General features: G+C 38.0%; 1 protein-coding gene across 3 annotated transcripts; it reads left to right on the top strand.

The window, feature by feature from the left end:
• The first annotated feature begins 288 nt into the window (after window positions 1–288).
• trim66 (tripartite motif containing 66) lies at window positions 289–22,388 on the top strand. 3 transcript variants are annotated; one of them, XM_051899027.1, is made up of 18 exons: window positions 297–717; window positions 4,052–4,383; window positions 4,986–5,151; window positions 7,837–7,966; window positions 9,025–9,141; window positions 9,396–9,510; window positions 9,751–9,897; window positions 10,186–10,303; window positions 10,890–11,542; window positions 15,074–15,280; window positions 16,188–16,278; window positions 16,399–16,483; window positions 17,792–17,972; window positions 18,055–18,740; window positions 18,828–18,948; window positions 19,113–19,187; window positions 19,282–19,434; window positions 21,282–22,388. In XM_051899027.1, exons 2-18 carry the CDS (start codon window positions 4,375–4,377, stop codon window positions 21,519–21,521), a joined length of 3,294 nt encoding a protein of 1,097 aa, XP_051754987.1. In that variant the 5' UTR covers window positions 297–717; window positions 4,052–4,374; the 3' UTR covers window positions 21,522–22,388. The 3 variants fall into 3 exon arrangements, with proteins under 3 accessions (XP_051754988.1, XP_051754987.1, XP_051754986.1); XM_051899026.1 differs by having other exon boundaries at window positions 16,185–16,278; XM_051899028.1 differs by lacking the exons at window positions 17,792–17,972; window positions 18,055–18,740; window positions 18,828–18,948; ... (1 more) ...; window positions 19,282–19,434; window positions 21,282–22,388 and having other exon boundaries at window positions 289–717; window positions 16,185–16,278; window positions 16,399–17,235.
• The last annotated feature ends 762 nt before the right edge of the window (window positions 22,389–23,150 follow it).

Genomic DNA, 23,150 nt, shown 5'->3' with positions numbered 1-23,150 from the left:
ATACTAATTACAGTCTAGATACTATATCCAAGAAACTAACCAAAATATGTGCTGTAACATTACCACGAATCTGCACTTTTATTTTTTTAACCAAATCCGAAAATTAAAAAGAGCCTATATTTATATATAAGTGCCATTTTATTCCAATTAAAACACGTTTACTTAACCCTAACAACTGATAAGAATAATGTGATTTATGATTTATTCCGTCAGCACTAGACAAGCAACGTTTTTAATCGTTATTTCCTCACCTGAAACCTGAGGCAAAGGCGCCATCTGCTGGACTGGATGCAGACGACATTTAAAGGTAAAGAACTTTAGTGCGCAACGCGGGGTGCGTATCACGAAAAAATACGGGAGGTGAAGGACAGGATTGATAATGCGGTCGCTTCCATTATAACTTTGATTACTTGTGCTAGATATTTTCCACAGATGACAGAGCTACTGGAGTCTGCACACTGAAAGTTGTGCATCTAGACTATAGATGTATGCACGATTGTGCTTTTGACAGTTGCAGCGCTTAAGCGGTATAGGGAATAAAATCACAAGCGTATCAGAAATATAGTCTCCAGGGGTGGAAAGACTTTTAAGGATATGGTTATATGAAGCTGTTTAGACACTGAAGCATTGCTGATATCGCTACAATCTTCCAGCCACCGAAGAGGAGGAGGAGGAGGAGGATGGTTTTTGGATTTGTGCCTCTTCAAGAGAAGCAAGGTGCGGTTCAAACTCATTATGTGCTTGCGTTCATCACTATTTCATTTTCTATCGTCAGTGTGTTTATATCAATGACGCTCTAATACAAATGTTGCGCGTATATGAGCAGTTTGTGCAGGATTTTGTGGAGTCCCATCCCATCTGTGGGGTGTGCGAGAAGATTCTCCCAAAAACGCAGAGGTCTATAGTGCGCATTTTGACATATTACAACTTACACATGTGCATGTGCTTCGTATGTTATTCAACGCGTTCGTTTTAGCACCTCATTTCTAAGAAAGTATTCCTGGGGTACAGACTGACTGCTGTCTTTAATATTATTCATTTTATTGTATTGTTGAAGTAAATAATTAAATGGCGCGAAATAACTATAGAGGGGCTTAAATGGGAATTATTTCTCTATGTAAAATCCTTTAACAAGAATTGTTTCACTCAAGAGGTATTTGCCTCCCATATTGACTCCAATTACTGTAATTTACAGGTTAAAATCGCACGCATCGATTGATACAGTAGCATTGATTTCCACCTTTTTGATTGATTGTCTTATTCAGTGTGCGAATTATAGGCTACTACGACTTTTTGTGTAAGTATGATTTTTAATGGCTATGACATTCAAACCTCTGCAAAATTATTTTATGTTCCCTACTGTAAAGATCATATTTGGGGGCGCTATCTGTCAGTTTCGTGTCTTGCAATTAACGCAAATTGTAGGCTAATTTGGAACTAGCTAAACGTCAGTTAGCCTATAAAATGTTTTAAATTAACTCTGGGAAAAAGGGTGTGTGTGTGTGTGTGTGTGTGTGTGTGTGTTAGACTTACGTTATTCAATAAAGTGATCCACAATAACTTAGCGTACAAATCCGAAATGGACCATAATGGAAAGCGCGTGCGCAGCTTAGTGTTGTTATGGTTGGTGCCCTCCTTTGGGCGAACACAACTTTTGTTTATTAGCGTCTATTTGGCGTCTAATTTTGGTTATGACTTGCAACTTTTTGCAATTATTATTATTATTATTATCATCTTTTATCCATACTTGTATGAAAAACTAAAAAAAGTTATATGAAAATGTCCATTTACTAAGACTCCTCTAAAAAGGTTTTTACTTCCTTTGTTCTGAATTACTGTAAGACCCCTGACCCTTAATTCACACCTATATACAGTCAAACCAAAAATTATTCAGACATTTTTTATATTTTTGATATATTTTTACTAGTGGGTACAGGACACTATAGTTCATTTATGTAAGTGAGGATAGCAAAATGAAGTAAACTGTGACATATTATACCCAAAAATTCTTCATACAGTGGACTACCAGTAAAACTGATAAAAATTTGGAACCAAAAATTATTCAGACACTTTGACCTGACCATGTTTTGCTTAAGTGTTATCTGACATAATTAAGATTATTATTTTCTGACACGGTTTAACTCTGAAATCTTGTCATATTTTATTACCATTTTTAAACTATAGTGAATAAACTGTATTAATGAATGAAGTGTTCAAGGTGTCTGAATACATTTTGGTTTGACTGTAACTTGTAGCCTGTGTATGAATATATAGGCTATAGCCTAACTTTTTAGCATACTGATCTAATGTGCGATGTTTGTTCTGCAATAGCTTAGTCTTTGTGGTAGCTTATCATAGTCACTTTTAGTGGTTACACTTATCTTATCGCTGTACAGCATAATAGGGGCAAGATATCACTGGATTCAATTAATCTCATAACATTTTAGCTCAGATGTTTTATTATTTTTATGTAAATGTTTTTTTTTTTTTATGTTTTCAGTGTTGCCCTTTTCACCTGTTACAATGATATTGATATTGTTCTTTTCCCCAATTAATAAGATTTACTTTTTTATTACAACTATTTGCAACTATCAAGTACATGAAAACATCCCATACTGTGCAGTAGCTTTCCCTATGAAGTAACCTCTCAACTGTGTGCTTGAAGATCTTGGCAGGTTTTTTTCTTCATTTTCACACTAAATCACATGACTTTGACAGCCGTTTGGATAGTTTGTTTAATGGGACATCACATCATTTCAATATGCTACATTTAAATGTCTCACTAGACAAATATCTTTGCATATTTACACATGAAAAGGAAATAATCATCTCAGAGGCCCAAATGTAATTTAAACATCAGATTAAGTTGTATCACTTATATAAAGGATATACTACATTCTTTCAAATAACCGAAAAAGGCTTTTTATTGGTGTGCGTTAAGACTTCAATCTGCAAACCGATAATTGGCTAATATAACTTGTAATGAGTGAAGACATAATGAATTGAATAATCTGTAGTGAGACATTACCATCTGCTATGGGTAAATCTGCCATTCCCCTGTCATGATCTCATAACCAATGATGTTAATGGATGTTACTAAGGTGTTCTTCCAGGGGAGGAACCTCCTCTCAAGTTTCTATTAATGTACTTTCTCTAGAGATGGCTGTGCTTGCTCAGGCAGAAAGATACTCATGCTGAATTCACTTACTGGAGAAAGGAGTCATCTCTGGCAGTACGAGAGAGAGAGCGTGAGCGTGAGCTTTTTGTTTTAAAAGCCAAATGGAGTGGCATGGAAGGCAAGACGGGAGACGCAGGCACGCCTGTCTGCCCGGAGAACAAGAGAAAGACTGGCTGGGTAGACTAATTGTGTTTTAAAGTGGGTCTGTGGGTACACAATGGGGAATCGGATGGTTTTAAGCTCCCATGAGCAGCTCTAGAGGAAGAGAGAGTTGTCAGATTTGTAGGTCAGGCTGCAGGGGTTGTTGTCAGGCAGACTCACGGTGGTTTCTTAGTGGGGATCTGCACGACACCTATGTCAGTTCGGGTTACATACGGTTTCATTAGTTTACGTCAATCCCGTTTGCCCACCCCATTTTCCCCCTTTATGCATTGGCTGTTGAACATCTCCTACCTTTGAAAGATTTTGAAGAAGTCATGCCTCAAAATTCTTTCGAGAAGATGAAGTGTGATACGATCATAATTGATTTCACGCTTTGCAGGGCATTGTGCGAGCACATCTCAATTCCCATCTGCTCCTGGAGAAGGCTGACCCGGTTTCAGCGTGTTACGTGGGAGCGGGTCCGGTCCGGAGGGACCTGTCCCTTACTAGTGCTGATCTAAGGAAGTGAGGAAGGAGGGCACCAACGTGTTCCCTCATCCCCGATCCATCTCACACCCTTCGCGTGTGCTCCTCCGTGCGATTCTCTTAAATATTGTAGGTCATCTGGCACCTCTCCCCTTCCATTTTTGGCAACAAGGGCTGCCGGGGATATTTTGTCCCAGAAAAAAAAATAATTATCAGCCCTCCCTAATTCCCAATTATTATGAACAGGCTTATTTAAGAAGAAAGATCATGGTGGCTGTCAGAGGGAAGGATTCGGGATTCGAGCAGCTGCAGGAAGCCAATGAGGAGAGCTACGCGCCGGCCACGGCTGAGGGCACACGAAGAGGAGCGCTCAGGAGTCTACTCCGCTGGGGTTAAAGTGTGCAGTGTGCACTACTTCCTGCCGCAGGTAGAGCTGTCACAGTGTGGTGTGGAGCTCTAGCTGTGTCAGAGGCTTGCCGTGTCCTTGCCTCACTGCTGCGAGAGCTGCTCGGCTGGATATCACAATCTTTCTCACGCTCTCACCGAGGAATCTGGATCCCGCCACCACCATGGAGAAGGTAAGATGCTCATGCATTGAATTTTTCAGGGAGATTTGGAGGGTTTGATAATGCAAGATTTGAATTGTCTTTGAGTTGACACTGAGGTGATCAGCAAACTGCAGCTTCTTGTGACACACAGATGACGCATAATGTGTTATTGTCTTTCTGCTTTTGCTTTTTCGGGAATAATGCGGAATGTAAATGTGAATATTTTTGGCATCCTTTGAACAGGCAGCTTTGCTCTCATTAAAGTGTGGGGTACAGAATGAATGTTTTTCATGACAACAATGCTTGGATTATAAATATTAAGTCCCGGTAGACGTATCCAGTAGTTTAAAGTGATAATTCACCCCAAAAAATCAAACCTCCACGACTTTCTTTCTTCTGTAGAGCACAAAAGAAGATATCTTGAAAGTCAATGGGGTTGAAACAAACAAACAAAAAAAATTCTTTTGCAATTTTAAAGTGCTACTTGAGATATTTACAGATGCTACTTCAGCTGCTACTGCTAGATCAAATGCATAAGACACCCACTCATTTGAGGCTGACAGATGTGTCAGCAAATCCCATTCTATCGCAATGCCAAAGAATCATTATAAATGTATCTGCTTGTGCTTCAGTGCTGTTCTGAGTGTTCAGAGCCCCGGATGGCACAGAGCTTGTGCACCTTCTGCAACAAGTGGCTGTGTTTCCAGTGCACAGACCTGCACCAGCATGAGAGAGGCTCCACTCAACCCTCTGATCTGCAGCACCAGCCGCGAGACCCTCCGTCACCATCTGAAATAGGCAAGACCGTCTCTCTTTTACCAATCTGTAATTACTTTCTACTTTTAGTTTCAGTTGGCTGTTTGCTTGCACATTTCTGCTCTTAGCCACCGGACATTATCAGCTCTGCGCCATATTTTTCTAACCCCTCTTCTTTAACACAATGAATAATGCATTTTATAATAAGTGTGAATAATTATCCTGTGATGTATTGTAGCGTTGTATTTTTTATGTGACCTACTTTCTAAAACTGATTTTCTCTCAGCAAACGCAGCACAAATTTGGCCAGCCTGTCCAATCCTAGCTTACTCGATACTCCTGAGCTTTTACATGAGGCGCTTTGAAATCCATTTAATATATGATAACAACACCACAAGTCCTCACAGAAAACAAGAGGAGTGGTAAAGTGACAAAAAGAACGACAGAAAAGAAAGATGAGAGAGAAAGAGTGGTAGAGTGTGAGAGAAACAGAAGTGCGGGTGTGAAGCAGGATGTGGTCGGTCACCAGTATGCACTGAGGCAGTGGGAGCTCATCAGTGTTGGAGCCTGTGGTCTCGTACTTTTAACACCCTCTTTCCCTGTGCAATGTGTCAACGTGTCTCTGTCTACCCTGCACTGTCACAGCATCAGCCAGCCGGCGCTTCTGATGGACAGACAGTAGATCCAGTGTGACAGGTGCTGTCGGTCGAGGTCCTTCATTTCTAATGGAGTTCTGCATTCTGCCTGACTAACTCTCTCTGGTCACAGAATTATATATGCAAAGGGACTGCTAAAGTGATAATGTTTTATTAAGAGTAGGACTTTTGGTATAATGGAATGGAAATGAGAATGTTTGATTTATTTGTTTATGTTGTTCGCTTCGGCTCAGGTTCAAGGAGATGTGTGTAATCAAACAAACTCATTTCTGGAGAAACCTAGCCAGACATCTTTGGTGGAATTTGGGGGTTTTATGTGTAGAGCTGAAACAAGCAGTTGCATCTAGTTTATATATATATATATATTAAAAATATTAAATAAAAATATTCTAAAAAACATTTTAAACACAGTCCCCCTGAAATCAGAATTTAAGTTTTTTTAGCTTTTAATATGAATTTTATGAATAAGCTTGTGTGTTCCAAAACAATAACAAAATTCGCATTTAGGAGATATAAGCATTCAAAACTTACAGTCTCTCACCTGCTAAAATGGATCATGGATTTTCATGACATCACCGTGGACTTTAGCTTCTCATTAGATTTTCTGACCAATCAAATGCTCTCTAGAATCTAAAATGTCCAGCCCCCTACATTATAAATAGACGCTGAAGCTGCAGCTAAAATTGGTCACTTGTTTACACACATTTACTATTTTCTAAATGGTGAATGGCACATAGTGCACTATATAGGGGATAGGGAACGATTAAGACAGTATAAATATGCTTTCCATTGAGGTGAATGAAGTCTGGTTTTACATTAGTGTCACATGAACCTCAGCGCACACAGTCTGCTCCAGTCCAGAGACACGATAGCACAGAGCGATCATATCCTCAAGTCGGCTCGGACCACAATAAGCATCGGACCCATTTGAACTCTGCACAGAATTCTATATTTTTAAAGCGATATGGAGGAGATTAATAAGAGAAACGGTTAGAGATTAGAAGGAAACTGAGGCTTTACCAAGCTCAATGGCTCTGGCCGAGCTGTGATATAAACGAAACGCTATTGGCTATTTTAAAAAAGGGGAGGAGCTGTTCGATATGTCCCGCCCTGTCTTCCTGTTTCGGTTCAAATTAGGTCAACACATTGAATAATGCTGCGCATTCCAAGGCACTTCAGTGGGCCTTTAAAACTGGATGTTTTGAACGTTAGACAACTTTCAGACATAGCGTTCTTATAACTCAATGGGAATGTTAGCAAAACGTTCTTAGAACATCTTTTTGTTAGCTGGGTAGTTTGTATAATCAAGAAACATTCTGATCTGATGGTTTTTAAATGTCCGGTGCTGGATGTATGTCAGAAATGTGGGCCATTCTGAAGGCACACGTGAAAACAGTATCTCTTCTTTATTTGGTTCTTTAAATGCAACTAAAGTATTATAATTACTTAAAAAATAAAATAAAATAGTTAAAATCTGTCTGTGTATGTAATTTATACGATCATGCAACTTAGCATTCTGATCTGACGGTTTTTAAACGTCCAGTGCATGGTGTGTGTCAGAAATGTGGGCCATTCTGAAGGCGCACGTGAAAGCAGTATCTGTTACTTTATTTGGCTCTTCAAAAGCACATGTAAAGTTACATTCCTCGTATTGGCAGAGCTTTTAATGAGACATTAACTGATTGATCAAAGCTCTGCTGTGTTCCATATTTATCTCTTTTTCTTTTGCTGGAAAAATTATGCATTTATACGTCCAGAAATATTTATAAGCATTTTGATGTGCTTTGTTCCACTAAAAATAAATGAAGCTAGCATAGAGACTGACTCACAGAGGCCAACAAGGTCTTTCGCTCTGTATTGGTCAAAATGATTTGAACATACTTAAAACCTCATTAAACCCCTGAGAAATTCCATATGCTTATATTAACACATTTGTTTTTATGCATTTTTCAATTGTACGTTTGTAATATTTCTTTTAGATATGTGATTCTTGATTACAGTTAATGTGTTCTTAATGGGCATCAGCTAATTACCCCTCATTTCCTCTCCTCTGTTGTGTTGCGTTTCTCAGGAGCCGGTTGCTGCGGGCATGCTGTTGTCATGTGTCCTCTTCATAAACAGGAGCCTCTGGAACTCCTGTGTGAAACGTGCGACCTCATGGCCTGCAGCATCTGTCACCTGTCCGCCCACAAAGACCACCGGTATGTGTAGAGGACACATACCCACTGACATGTATGCCTACGTTCACGATGCACTGGTTACATGCAAGCGCTTGCAGACACTCTCTCATACAAATTTCTAAACACATGGTCAAAGTTGCAGACAGAACAGGTGGCCACTTTCTCACGCATCAACAAATATATGCTATCGAGCATGTTGTGTGTAAACTTTAAAAGTCAAAGGTGCTTTACTTGCTGTTAGTGTTGGGGGTAACGCATTACAAGTAACTTGAGTTACGTAATCAGATTACTTTTTCAAGTAACTAGTAAATTTACGCATTACTTTTTCAATTTATAACAAAATATCTAAGTTACTTTTTCAAATAAGTAATGCAAGTTACTTTTTCACATTTATTGACTGACAGCTCTCCTGTCCTCATCTTGAGAGAAATAAAGTGCAGAGGTGTTATGCGCTGTGTGAACATGATGGTTATTGTAGTTCTAGAATAAATGTGAACATGCATTTACTCATCTCACTTGCACGAAAACATTCAGTATTCCTCAAAATGAATAAAAACAATGATATGCAATCTCAGAATTTTATGCAAACTTGTAATAATTAACTGTATTAAAATACACAAATATACTTTATGTATTTAATCTCACTTTATTAACCATTGTCTTTGCTGCTGACCTTTAATGATCTAATTACTTTAGATTAGATTTAGAAATAAGAGTGTTGAACTTCCTTCTCCTGTATCTTATTCTTCTTTTATCCAGAATGGATTAAAACCCTCTACTGTACAGGCGTAAATATGCATTTTCCTTCAGCCTGAGGCTTATTCATTTCACTTTTGGTGTGAAATAGCCTTAACATTTGCCAAAAATAGAACTTTTTTGTTGTTATTAAAAAACAAGCAAGCCCAGCCAATGTGAGAAAAACTAACACAAAAGTAAAGTAACACATTACAGTACTTTTCATAAAAAGTAACTAAGTAACGCAATTAGTTACTTTTTTAGGGAGTAACGCAATATTGTAATGCATTACTTTTAAAAGTAACTTTCCCCAACACTGCTTGCTGTTGGTTTTTTGTCTATAGGCTGGTGCATGTTGGGAAAGCTTTGCAAGACCAGCGCTGGCTCCTGCAGAACCTCATGGCCCGAGTGGAGGAGAAAAGATCAGCTGTGGAGAGCACCGCTAAACAGATCCAGGGCAGGTGGGACAATATCTCACCGATTCCACCTCCATGATGCTACTAATGTTAGCGTTAATGCTAATTAAGCAAATCGTGCCCATTACTCATCTAAAATGTTAACAGACAACAAGCGTAGATTACATGAAGTATAATGACATTAACAAGATCCATTACTTCCTTTGAATGATTTCAGCAGATGTTCAAGCATCCAGATGTACCGTTTGTTTATCCTCCCTTAGCCATCTGCCTGTTCGTTTTTCTTTCCATTTGTCCAGGCTCCACGGTATAAAGATCACGCAGAGGAAGGCAGAGAACCAGATAAAAATGGCAAAGATGATTATGATGAACGAGCTTAACAAACGGGCCAACCTATTAATAGAACAACTGGAGGTAATTACTTTTTTCCCTCGTTTTTCCTCTCCATCTTTCTGCGCCATTCCAAACGTATTCATCTCCAAACATCCAGCTGACGATGGATGTACTGGTGATGGAGCGTGCGGAACAGAGCGTCTTCAGAGCGAATCATGCAAAATAGGCAGATTCCGCCAAGTAGTGACATATTCAAACAGATGGGGATCTTGGGAAAAGTGCTGAGGAGATCCATGTTTTTGTCGTTGTCTTCCGGTGCAGAGTATCTCCAGTGATTTCAAGCAACGTCTGGAGGACCAGCTGCAGGGGGCCATAGAGCTGTGCAGCCAGCTGGAGCACGTGCAGAACTTCATTACCTGGGCTACGGCCCACCACAGACGCAATCCGCTGCTATTTAGCAAAGAGCTGGTAGGATTTTCTCCACGTCCAAGTGGGCTTCAGATGTTAAGATTCCTGGCAGCTGCCTGCTGTGTTTCTGGCAGGTCTCAAAAAGATGTCAGCGCTATTAGTTTAAAGCAGCCTCACCTCTTTTTACCACTGCATTTAGATCTCTTAAAATTAGGCTTAATCATGCTCTCACAGACTTAAAAATAGAGAGTGCAGTAAGAGTTTCAGTTTGACTGCCAGAATTGCATACAATATTTATAACTTAGTGTCTCTGTAATCATGAGGTTTGATCTATAATTCATTTGTCAGATTGCTCTTCAGATGCAGCAATTACTGGAGCCACTGATGCTCTCAGAGGCTTGGACCCCGTTGAAAATCAAGTTTAACTGGGATGCCAGCTTCTGGACCAAGCAGATGTCTACTTTAGGTAAACTGAATAGGCCAATCACAGTGCAATATGCAAATACCATTATATCACTTCCATTCGGTTTGGAATGGAGATCAATGGAAATTTTTAAGTATATATTTAAATAATATTTAAATTTCTTAAAAAATAGCACATATTTTTGTTTTAGTTTTGTGTTTGGATGAAAATATCATATATCATAAAATAATATTTTTTTTTTATAATGTTTGTTTGTCAATTTTACTAAAGTTACATTTAATTTCACTCAGCAAAAATAACGTTTTAGTTGATGAGAGAGCAAAGTTAAACCAAATGTTCAAACAGTTTATACAGTATATTAATTTAAATGTATCATATTTTCATCAATAGCATGTTTTAACTAAAATCATTATAATTATAAATAATAATAAAAGATTATTAATAATTTTAAATAATTAGAATCATAATGTGTTCATTTAGTCTATTATCATTGATTATATATATATATAAAAACCTTTTGTTAACGATTTTGTCAGTAATACAAGATTAACACTGGTGGAGAAGTAAGATGAAATGAATACTGTATCTATTGCCGCACAGTCATTGTAATGATTCCTCCTTGCTTTAGGTCAGCTGGTTGTTGAAGGTGGAAGTCGTTCATACTCAGAGGTTGTGGGTCACCCTAGTATCTTGCGACCCCAGCCTGTCCCATGCATAGCAATGCCTCCTCTGTGCCATGCGGTGAGGGAACCTGGCTGTGCCTACCAGACCTTCTGCCAGCCCCAGCTCTGCTGCCTTCACTGCAGATCAACTCAATCCGTCTCTTTGGATAAATTCCCTGCCCAGTGTCCTCAAGCCGCTAGGCGGAGCTCCCCACCGTCCCTTCACAGCTGCTGGGAGGCTGATACATCTGTCCCCATGCATCCAACTGGAGCTCAGCCTATACAGCAGTCCACCTCTCACCCTGGATCTGACCTCGTCCAGCATGGAACCAGCTCTGCTTTGCCCCGGCAGCCTGTCGGATCCAACAACCACCCGCTACCCGAGCCGCTCCCTGCTAATTCCAACCAGACTGTCATGGACGGGAGAAACTCTGCACCAGGCCAGTCTCCTAATGGAAGAGGGCAAACATCTGCACCTGAAGCAGTCACAGGGCAAGAGGCATCACCAGACAGAGAGCTGCCACATGTCCACAATCAGGCTCAAATGCAGACCACAAACACCAGCAACCAGCCCATGGTTGAACTGCAACCTATTGTTGCTCGCATCGATGACGACAGGGTGAGTTTCATTAATGCGTCTGTTTATCTGTATTTTGCAAAGCAATACCTTTGCTCTCAATGCTGACCACAATCTTCAGGCCTGGTGCTCTTTAGTGCTTGCAAAGGTTGCATGTTAACCGTGCTGTTAACTGGTCCACACCACAAGTCCTAGCTGATGAAAGACCATTGAGCAGCACTGCAAATGTGCTGAGGCATTGAAGAGGGCTGCAGTGTGGGGTCCTTACAGTATACTGACTTTTTGGTAGTTGATCTTTTTTTTTGTCTTCTTTATTTATTTATGAATGTGGTTCATTAGTAGTTCTAAGCCAGGGGGCCGGGCCCACTAGGGGTCTCAGCAAACTTTTAAGGGGCCCTCAAGATGACATAAAATTATGTAAATTAAGAAAAAAACAAGCTTTAAAAGGGGTCATTAATTGAGAAATCAAATTTTCCTTGAGCTTTTGACATATAACAGGTCATCATACTACAAGAATATACTGTTTCAGAAGTTTCAGAACTGAAAGTTTCCTTGTTAGTCCAAAATCAACTTTTACTTAAACTAAGCCTAGATTACGACTGGTTGTGGAATGTGCCTGTTTATTTAGACATAGATAGGTGAAAGACCGCTTCTGCAGAAGAAGATAAATGCCTACTTCTGCATCGTTACCACTGTAGCCACGGCCACTGATTTGCGCATGACAAGTAGTAGGTAAATAACAGGCCTGACGCTAATACTGGATAGAGCAACTAAGCAATAAACATGCCTTTGAAGAGTGCAAAATGTAGCTGCATTGGATTTGCAGAGAGCCTGAAGTTAAAAAACAATGCTGTGCCTCTCACTATTGCTTTGTTACAGATCATTTGATATATACGGTTTACGTGCACATGCATAACTAAAATCACCAGTGACCAGTGATTTCTGATACGTTATGATTCATGTACAGTCAGATGTTCTTTGTCTCAAAATCGTTTATTGTCAGTAAATCAAACCAGTGACTAAACGGTGAACTTCACATTGTTTCTCTTAGTAGGATGAAAATAATCTGTTATTTAAAATGTGATTAAATTATGTATAGAAAGCAATCAAAGAACGCTCCCTTTACAATCGCTGTAGCTGTCAATCAAACAGCGTTAGGTTATCAGTGACTGAGTTCTGGACTCTCGCCAAAACTCCTGTTAAAATCAACAAATCTCTTATTTACATTATTGTGTTTGCTCTGTTATTTATGATGAAAGCATTCGTTAGTGTGCAGAAATTGAGTTACAATGAAGAGATCACTGCATTCATGCACTCAACATGTCTGTGATCGGCTATACACTCATCACTGCAACCTTTCTAAATATAATCTAAATATAATGCTATGATCACCGCTTTTCATGATTAGGAAACCTTGAGAACTGTAATAGTAAAAATGTGCTAAAAGTTTTCGAGAGTTTGACATGTAATACTTAGTTATTTTCATATGCAAACATGTCAGCCAATCACAGCAGTGGGTGTTTACACTGAAGTCTCACAGCAGTCATGCCCCTCAAAACAGCGTTCAAATCAGGGGGCTAAAATCAGGGTAGGAAAAATGCCTTATATTTCTAAATTATGACAATTTTTTATGTAAAAATCATACTAACATTATAAGTGCACCTCAGGAAACATAAAATAATAAAATAATGCAGATCATGACCCCTTTAAAGTCAACAATTAAATTAAAACTCCTCAACACAATAGATATTTCTTCATTACTTTTTTGTTAAAGTACCAGGTTACCACTGTCTTAGGTATATACCCAGGGTTTATACCTAGGTAGCCTATTTATAAAGTATGATTTGTAGACCTGTAAAACATTTAAATTAATAAAATCTGTGGGCATTTTTATAAATTTTTATGAACTATACTTAGGCCAAGCTATAAAATATTTTGTCAGATAGACATTGTGAATAAAAATATGTTTTAAAAATTCTTTATCCTTAATCATTATCATAAATCACAAATGACTGGAAAAGTCAAGGGGCCTTTGAATATTGTTGTGGAAAATGTGGCCTTGTAGACAAAAACATTGGAAACCACTGCTCTGTGAGGTCATAAAATTAACAACATTTATAATTAATTATAAATGAAAGTAAAAAAAAATTATTTAATATTCAATTATTAGTGATTATTTTAACTATTGTTTATATTGAATTACTGTATAGTACGTTTTTTTTTATATATATATATATAGTCTGTAGTTTGCTATTTCAATTCAAACGTAGCATTTTGCTGTGCTTGTGCTTTAATATTTGGAGTGGGTGACAGCGTGAGAATAGTGAACTCGACATTGCAATGGGCTCCACCACCTTCAATATTAATTTAGAAAGAGGAAATCAAATCATTCCAGGCAGCACCATCTCTATTTATGCCGCTGTAATGTGTTTTCATCTTGACAGCTGCAGATAGCACCTCTGCAAGCAGATGGTGAGACATAAGTGAGGACAACTGTGGTGTGAGCTCAGAAACAATTAAGACCACACAATAGCGCGCACACATACAGACTCACTCTGCTCAGCAACCGCTCCTCGAGCTGTATTGGACGAGAACCAAATCAGGCAATAGAAGTTATTATTAGATCTCTTGATGTCAGTATTTTTGATACATTTTCCTAGGACAAACACCAATCAAAATCACTTTCCCTGTAAGATTTGGCACTCCAGAGGCAAATTAGTGTAATATTTATTTTTTTATGTATCATCTTCAGCCCATAACTGTGACATGATTAAAGGGAGGGAAAAAGCTCTTGGGTGCAACCACATATTTACTTAACCTGGCATTAATGAGAAGCTAGGGGAATTGAAGGAGCCGGCTGTTGCATTTTTCTTCATCTCGCTGTAGAGCCCACACGATTACCTCTAAAGTCTCTGAGACCTCCTACCTTCTCTCTTCACCCACACATGCTTGCAAGACACTCTCTCTACAGCTTGATTCATTCCACCCTCTCCTCCTGGGCTTCTATCAGGTGAGTGTTTTTAATCCTGAGGTAATTATTATAGAAAGACGAGGAAGAAAAAACCAAGAGAGGGCTAAAAGGCAGAAGGAGGAGGGGCTTCAGTGAGAGCACGGGCTGCTGCCTCCGACTCTGACATTTGTCGTGTTAGTGAAGGATGCAGTCGCTTGGGCTTTTCTAGAACTTTGCGCATTAGTGAAATTATGACAAGAGAAGAAGAAGGCCGTGGAGGAGAGAAAGTCTAATCTCTGATGTGTTAATGCTGCTTATTCAAAGAAGCCTTTTCGTGCCCCAGATGTGGGATTTACATACGATAATTGGTGCTGTAACTAAGTCATATATTATCAGGAGAATTATTTTGTAGCGTTCTGAGTTGCGGCACTTTTCTCTCCGTTTGATAGATGTGTGCTTGTTATTGTTCTATTGCTCCAAACTAGCTACTGTGCGTTGTCACACTCAAGGTTGTTGTTCCTCACCTCCATGTCATCTGTTGTCACTGTTGCTATGGTTGTAGAGCTGTCGAGATCACTTTTAGCCTAGTGCTGCGCTAATGAGAGTTTGGCTCTCTTCCGCAGAGATCCTCAGCGCTGGAGATGTACGCGCTGGCTCAAGGCCGGGGAGGTGACCGCCGGAGCCGCTCCGATTCGAAGCAGGCGACCAGGTCTCAGAGCACTGCGGTAGGGCCCAGAGGACCTCGTAAAAGACTTTGTAAAGACAGGCCGACCAAGGTTGCTCACAGCCTGGCAACAGTGGCTGGGGACCAGGGATGCACAACGCAGCAGGTAAACTATATACATGCTGAGACAAACAGAGACATTTAGATATTAGCGCAGTGGTTCTTAACCAGGGGGCCTCAACAAACTTCCAAGGCGGACTCAAGATAATTTAAAATGTTTTAAAATAAAGGCAAAACAAGCTTTGAAATAAGCTAAAACAACTTAAAAAAGAGATATTTTTTAATTTATTTCACCCCCAAAATTTAACAATTTAATTATTTTATTTGTAATTGTTTAGTTTAATTATTTTAGTAACATATTTTAATCTATGTACACTCCTAATTGCTATAAAAAATAAAATAAAAAAATCCATAAATTGAAAAACAAAAGCTTGAGAACCACTTCATTAGTGGGGTTTGTCCCAGAGCTCAGCATTGTTTCTATGGGTTCTGTAATGGGTTCTCTTAAAAATACATTTCCAAAAAGGTTTGTAGGGTCCATGTTTAACATTAATAGTATACCCTAAAGGGTAAGAATAGTACATTGATATGAATAATTCACTATATTAATATTAATAGTAATTGACATTGATGAAATGTTCTCGTCCTGAAGTGCTTTTCATCATGATTCCTTTTTAAGTCCATTTCAAACATTCAGTCTCTGTCATACAGTCCAAAACACCTTTGTTCCAGTGCATGCAGATCTATTACTTGCCTTTTAAGGGATAAACCAGATGATGTGCATCAAAAGAGATAACTGTTGTCTAGGAAACAGTTCCTTTAACCTCTTTCTGTTTGAGAACAAATTAGATGCAGCAGCCCACATAACCAATTGTATTCAGTTTAACAAGTTCACTGTTCGCTCACATTCATATTCACTGATTTTGTCTGCATGCTGATGTTGTGACATCACAGCATCCATTACCTGTCAACAGAATGGCAATGTTTCAAAACCTGTTCCTGTATCTCAGCAGGTCTGTGCACAACTCGATGCTTCTGAGATGATCCCGGGACGTATAGGCAGTCACAATGCATCATCGCTGACCACCTACAAGTCTGAACCAGGTGAAAATGGCCATTTATCATTTCTAAATAAGCTTCTGTGATGTTTAACTTGAGATATAAATAAAGGAAGACATTCTGTAGTGGATTAATCAACCTAAATAACACTTTCCTGGTTTTTAGATAATGTTTATGCATATGCCTATGAAAACAAAAGGCTGAAAACCAGAAAGAAGAACAGAATGCCTCGAGAGGATCCAGACACCAGGTATAACTGATTTAAGTAAATGTACAAGTAACTGGTGCTGCACAATTTGTGTTAAAAAAAAAAAAAAAAAAAAAATAGAAAGAAAAAAAAATTGAAGAAAATTGAAATTACAATTTAAAATGTGATTAAAAAAGCTCCAGGTTTGCTGTGCTTGTTGGTGGGGCTGCAGAAATTGGCTGAAAATGTTGATTATTTACAGTATCAATATGACTAAAACATAATAAATATACATACAGTTTACAAGTACCTTATTGCTTTTATAAAACAGTTACCACACAATATAAATATTAAAACCAAAAATATGTATCAATGCAACTTTCATGAAGTTAACTTTCAGTAAAAGCCTTATTTACATTATTACGCCATTAGATGGCGGCGAAGACTTTTACATTGAAAAGACTGAATTGTTGCGAACACGGAACAAAACGCAACTGACAAATGCTTTGACTAGCGCTATCAGTCACGGGAAAACCCCTTAACTGTTAACAAAGCAAGATAATACATTGGACATTTAAACAGATTTTTTATTATGAACATAGGACTGACCTGAAGGAAAATGCTAATCATGAATGGAGGTAATAAACTCGCTCAATCAATCTCTTTCTCACAATACTCTTCTACATAATACAGTAAGCTTCAATGAACAATATCAATTGAGAACAAACAGTTTACGTTGCTAAGAGTGGTTGCTAAGGGTGTTGTGTAGTGATACACAGAACCGTTGGGTGAAGCGGTCATAGTGGTGTTTTATCGTGAATAAAACACAGCTATTGACCAATCAGAATCAAGGACAGGAACTAACCGTTTTATAATAATTGTTTTTATTATTATTATTATTATTACTAAATAAAATATAAAACAGTATAAGAAATGTTATTGTAATATTTCACTGTAAAATAAAATTTGATTATTTAAGAAAAATATAATCAAAATAATAATAATAATAATAATACAAATATTGTACTGTACAACTGTAAAATTATAAAATATTAATATCTTAATATCTATCATTACAAGTATGAGAACATGTAAGCGACCCAGGCTCATATACAGAGATGTGTTTGTGTGGAGCAGTATTTAATGCAAACTGAGCCACTCTGAGACATTGAAAACACCAGGTCATAAATTAACATAGTGCGACACTGTACACGCGGTGCTTATTTTTAATTAAATCACAGCCTTTGCAATTTGATAATCTCACTAAACTATATCATAGGCTTTATTTCTATTAATCATGCAGCCCTACAAGTAAATTTGCAAGTTTGTCCTAGATAGGTTGAAATGTTTGGGTATTTTTGTTTGCTACAGTGACAAAGAAGCCCCGGACGGTTCTAAGGTTCCAGTTGTGTGTCTTGAGCGACTCAAGATCCTGGTATCACGACATCCACCACAGAACCATCAGAGCACAGATCTTACTTCTCAGACAGAGTCTGGACTCAAACCTGAAGAAACTGTCTTGGGGGTGTTAGAAAGAGAGGTCACTTCTCAGGTATCACTTTAATGTTGATGAAATGTTTCTCTAGAAGGTTTATATCATCTCACAATTTATAATAATTTTCATGTCCTTGAAGGGAACATTGGATAAAGAGTCAGTTCAGGCAGAGGACAGCATGTCGCCCACAGAGCAGCTATCACCAGAACATCTGCATAGTTGTGAATCATCTGGCTCCCTTGAGGTTTCTCAGCCTCCAGTGCAAGAATTTTGCAACATAAACCAAGAGTCTGGGGTACTAGCCATCTCCAATGATTCAGATCCTGTCTTACAAACTGAACCTGAAGCGATACTCTTCCCATCTGAACTCAGATCAGTTACGGGTTCTGAATCCACAAGAGAGGCTGAACCGGGCTCAGATGCAGATGTCGAATCAGAGCTCCTGCAGGAATCAGATCCGAGCGCTGAATCTGAACTGCAGGTCGAATCCGAATCAGATGTCATTTCAGAGCAACCACCAGAATCAGTGCCCTCAGCTTCTGAACAGGAATTTGAATCAGATCCAGATTCCACAGCCGAAGTGACTCTGAATATTGAACCTGAGTCTGAATCGGAGGCTGGGCGGCTGGTTCTCCCACATGCCACCAGCTCTGAGAATGTATCAGAACCTGCTGTTGAGGATCAGCCTGCAGAGGAAAGACCTGAGATAGAGAACGAGGACTTTTGTGCAGTCTGTCTCATTGGAGGAGATCTTCTATGCTGTGATCGTTGCCCAAAGGTCTTTCACCTGTCATGCCATGTCCCCCCACTTCATAGCTTTCCTATGTAAGCCATTATCCCTCCTACTTCACATATCCGCCTTTGTCTTTGCTTACCACTGAAACTAACCTTTACCATCGTGGGCTTCCACAGAGGTGACTGGATTTGCACCCTGTGCAGGGATGTGGAGCAACCAGAGGTGGAATATGACTGTGAGAATGTCCAGATGTCCACAGACATGATGCCATATGGGCTGTCAGCGTGTGACCAGAGGGTAAGTGAAGGGGGTGTCGGGTCTCATCTGGCCTAGCTCTGATCTATTCTGTGACCTGATCTGGGAGTCTAAATCCAAAAAAAGTTCCTCCCTCAGGAAATTTACAGTCTGTCTAACAAAAGTGAAATATCTCTGTTGATGGATGAATTGTCGTTTGATCACAGAAATGCGAGAAGTTGACGCTGCTGATCCTCAGCAACATTCTCAGTGCCCCGTTCCATGAGCCTGTCAGCCCTCTGGTAATTTTAAAATGAATATCTCATGATTTTATATTTGTAGATGATACTTTTATTACTTTAAATCTGTTCATTTTTTATCTTTATCTATTTGTAGGCCCGTCATTATTATCAGATCATCAAGAAACCCATGGATTTGTCTGTCATTCGGAACAGGCTCAGCAGAAACAGCCACACACACTATCATTCCCCTCAAGAGTTTGTGGCTGATGTCCTGCTCATGTTCAAAAACTGTGCCAAGTTCAATTATGTGAGTGAAATGCATTATTTTTTTAATATACTTCCTCCTAGCCATTAGTGTTGAATATTTAATTTCATAACTGATTCACATTCAAACCACGTGCTGATGTAATGATTATGCATCACTTTTTTAATATCCCGTTTAATTTAGTTGAAATTAAATTCTTAATAGATTAAGCTAAAAAAAAGCTACACCCATTTGAGTTAATTTTGTGTATTTGCATTGTATAATAAATGAAGTTCTGAATGAAAGTTGTGGAGGAGGTTGTTCATCTAATCCTGTCCATCAAATCACATGAATTTATAAGTGGCTACTTACAGTGCCACAATCTGGCATTCTCCAAATTCATCTTTATTTCTTCTACACTACATACTTTACCAAAACTTTACCAAATCTTTAATACTTTACCAAAAGTATGTGGCCATTTAGTGACACCAATTACAAACAGGTGCATAAAAACAAACTATAATGGATGGTTGTCCCAATCCATTTACCTACAGTAGTGGCCAAAAGTGATGTCCAGAAGGAATATTTGTTTTTTAATAGGGGTGCCATAAGGGGTGTGGGGTGTGTGTTGGGTGAGATTAAGGCGATTCTAAGGACGGTCCCAAAAAAATATGCACAACTTGGCATGTTTCATTGCGTTATCACAAATAAAACAATTGACTCCAAGCACAACTACATAACCAGGTTACAGATTACAAAATACACTAAAAAAAAAAAAAAATTTACACAGTAAAATACTGTTTTTCCCTTGAAACAGTAATATACCATAAAAACAATGCATTCTGGGCAATATTTGTTGTTTTAAGAAAAGATGCCTATTGGCTACTTTCTCGAAAACGACAAATAATATTACCCAGAATGCATTGTAATATACTGAAGTAATATACTGTAAAAACAATTCATTCTGGGTAATATTTGTTGCTTTCGAGAAAGTATCCTATAGGTTGCTGTCTCGAAAATGACAATTAATATTACCCAGAATGCATTGTTTTTACGGTATATTACTGTTTCAATAGAAAGCGGTATTTTACTGTGTAAATTTGTTTCGTTTTTTTTTTACAGTTATTTTTTAGTGTACATTTGTAACGTATTTCGTTACATTACCCAAGTTTTGTATCTTAATCTAAATACTTTAGAATACTTCGGAATACTAATAAGTATGTAACACAAATCAAGGTAATTCATGTTTTTATTTTCTCCGAATTGTGGGATATAAAGTTGCATTTGTGAGTTATAAAGCCAGAATTGTGAGATAAATATGTGCAATTACCTTGTTTTTGTGTTACATATTAGTATTCCAGAGTATTCTAAAGTATTTAGATTAAGTTACAAAACTTGGGTAATCTAACGAAACAAGTCACAAATGTATTTCGTAATCTGTAGTGAAATACATTTTAAAAGTAACCTACCCAGCCCTGTACATAACATGCTTAGAAAACCTTTATCCAATTTTTTATAATATTCAAATAAAGCATGTAGATGTCAGGTTTTTCTTAGGCCAGACATCACTTTTATATATATAAATATATATGATATTTTATATATAAAATATTTATAATAAAAATACTATTTATTAAATGTATGCTTATAAAATTTAAAAAAAAACAACTAAATTTAACCTGTATTCCCTAAAAAAATAATATCTTAAGTGCGAAACAAAACAAAAATACTGATTACAACAGGTTTTTTTTTTTTTTTTTTTTTGATGCAATTATTTAGTATCAACATACTTTATATTGATATATTATTAAATATGTATAGGAGAGGAGTATACTCAGACATATGGTTGTCTCTAGATCTTGAGAAAGCAGATACACTGTAGATGCTGACCAAGCTGTTTCTCTCTCCAGCCGGACTCAGAGGTGGCTCAGGCAGGCCACAGTCTTCAGTCCTTTTTTACCTCCAAACTGTGTGAGGTGTTCCCAGATCTGACCTGTCCTGTCCAGGAGGAGGAGGACTCTGACGTTGAGGATTACGAGGAGCTGGAACGAGCCATGGTGACTGGATTTCCTTGGCCTGAGAGAAAAGAGCAGAGCCACAGGAAGAGGAAGAGGAGGCACTCCCTAAACTGGAGGAGAAATCACTATTAGTTGTGCCTCTATATACATGTACAGAGACATTTGATCCACTTTGAGCGCTGAGTTTTCCATCCTGGCTGGATTGCTGTTTTTTAAGGATTCATGTTGAAATACAGTATATGTTTTTTCTGAGGACTAATCTCACACATTATAACCAGTTCATGTATTATGCTGTTATCTGTAGCTGTGGGTAGGTGTTTATATAAGCCTATATCTCCAGACTTTGCCTAAGGTCTTGCACTAGTATTTATTCCAATGCTTACACATTGTACAATCAATTTGATATCTGACTGGTTGCTGGCAACTGCTATTTAGTAAAGATAGATATGCAACATTAATTGGAAATATTATATAATATGTTTGTTCTAAATTTCATTCATCTTTTAATCCAAATATCCCTTGAAATTAGGTACTTTTCCCAGCTGTTTTACTGTGATGATTTTATTGACCCATAGAGGGAGCACTTCATATAGCCTGTGGCAACACATTAGTTCATATTGGACTTTTTTGGTGGCTGGAGGAGGTGCGTAATGTGACTGAATCCCACGACCCCTTTCTAGAATAAAATGGGGATTTATTAGGCTGATGTTGCTACATTACTGTGATGTTTTAAATTGATCTTTCAAATGTTTATTGACTAATAAGACAGAAATATCTAATCTTTTCAGAGGCGGGTGGAACACTTTTTAGTCCAGCATGTTCCTCCATGTGGTTCACAAACAGGTTTGATATTCATATGTCTTCTGAATTTTGTAATACTGGTCTTTAATTGCTGAAATTGCTGTGCAGATCATGTTAAGTCCTCTTTTAATGCTATTTACTATCTTTAGCTGGATTGTAATTAGTCTGAAATATATACTGTATGGTGTAAATATGCAATTAAGACCCTCTTGTTTCTTTCTGCTACACAAACATACAAACATTGCTTCTCCCTAATGGCTTTAAAATCAGACTGGAAATGAACCTAATTTAAATATACAGTCAGTTATGAATGAAATGTTGCTGATTGAACTGTTAAGACTTTGTAAAATTTAAAACAAAGCATTACATATTGGTGAGTCACTTAAGAAATATCAGAGTGCTTTTTTAAAGGCCTTTTTTGCATTATCACAAATTAGTAAACTCATTTTATCACAAATTACTTTTCTAAAAACAACTGTACCTTCTAGCTTTGATTGAAATGTACAAAATAAGAGATTAAAACTACATCTGGAGATTTTCAAAATAATATAAATAACACTGCTGTGTCAACAGAACCTTTCCTACTGCACCATTAATTTTCTCATGACATTTACAATTTAAAGCTGCAGTTCGTAAATTTTCTGGGTTAAAAATGATCCAAAATCAAATTTTGAGCAAGTACATAACCAGCCAGTGTTCAAAACTATCTCCTTACCTTAGCCCGATTCACAACGGTAAGCTTGTAATAATGTTTTATAATAAAATTGGTACTGGTGGGTTTTCGCGGGAAATTCGAGCATGCAGCCGTTTGACTTTGCGTCACTACATCATGTCTGTTTACATAGAGTCCCAGCTAGCAGGCTATATGGCATGTAAGGATACTGCTGGTAGCGGATCATTTATAGCCTTTTCTCACAGCAGCTGCAATAATTAAACTTATGATTTTGATGGCGGATTGTA

The sequence above is a fragment of the Ctenopharyngodon idella genome, chromosome 7 (genome assembly GCF_019924925.1).
Source record: "Ctenopharyngodon idella isolate HZGC_01 chromosome 7, HZGC01, whole genome shotgun sequence".
In the NCBI taxonomy this organism is placed as follows: domain Eukaryota; kingdom Metazoa; phylum Chordata; class Actinopteri; order Cypriniformes; family Xenocyprididae; genus Ctenopharyngodon; species Ctenopharyngodon idella.
This window is presented reverse-complemented; position numbering and strand designations above follow the sequence as displayed.

What these genes read in the sequence shown, in the direction of transcription:
- trim66 (XM_051899026.1), top strand. An exon ending in GCTAAACAGATCCAGGGCAG is followed by an intron (nt 9,142 to 9,395) that starts GTGGGACAATAT and finishes CCATTTGTCCAG; the next exon opens with GCTCCACGGTATAAAGATCA. An exon ending in ATGAGCCTGTCAGCCCTCTG is followed by an intron (nt 19,188 to 19,281) that starts GTAATTTTAAAA and finishes ATCTATTTGTAG; the next exon opens with GCCCGTCATTATTATCAGAT.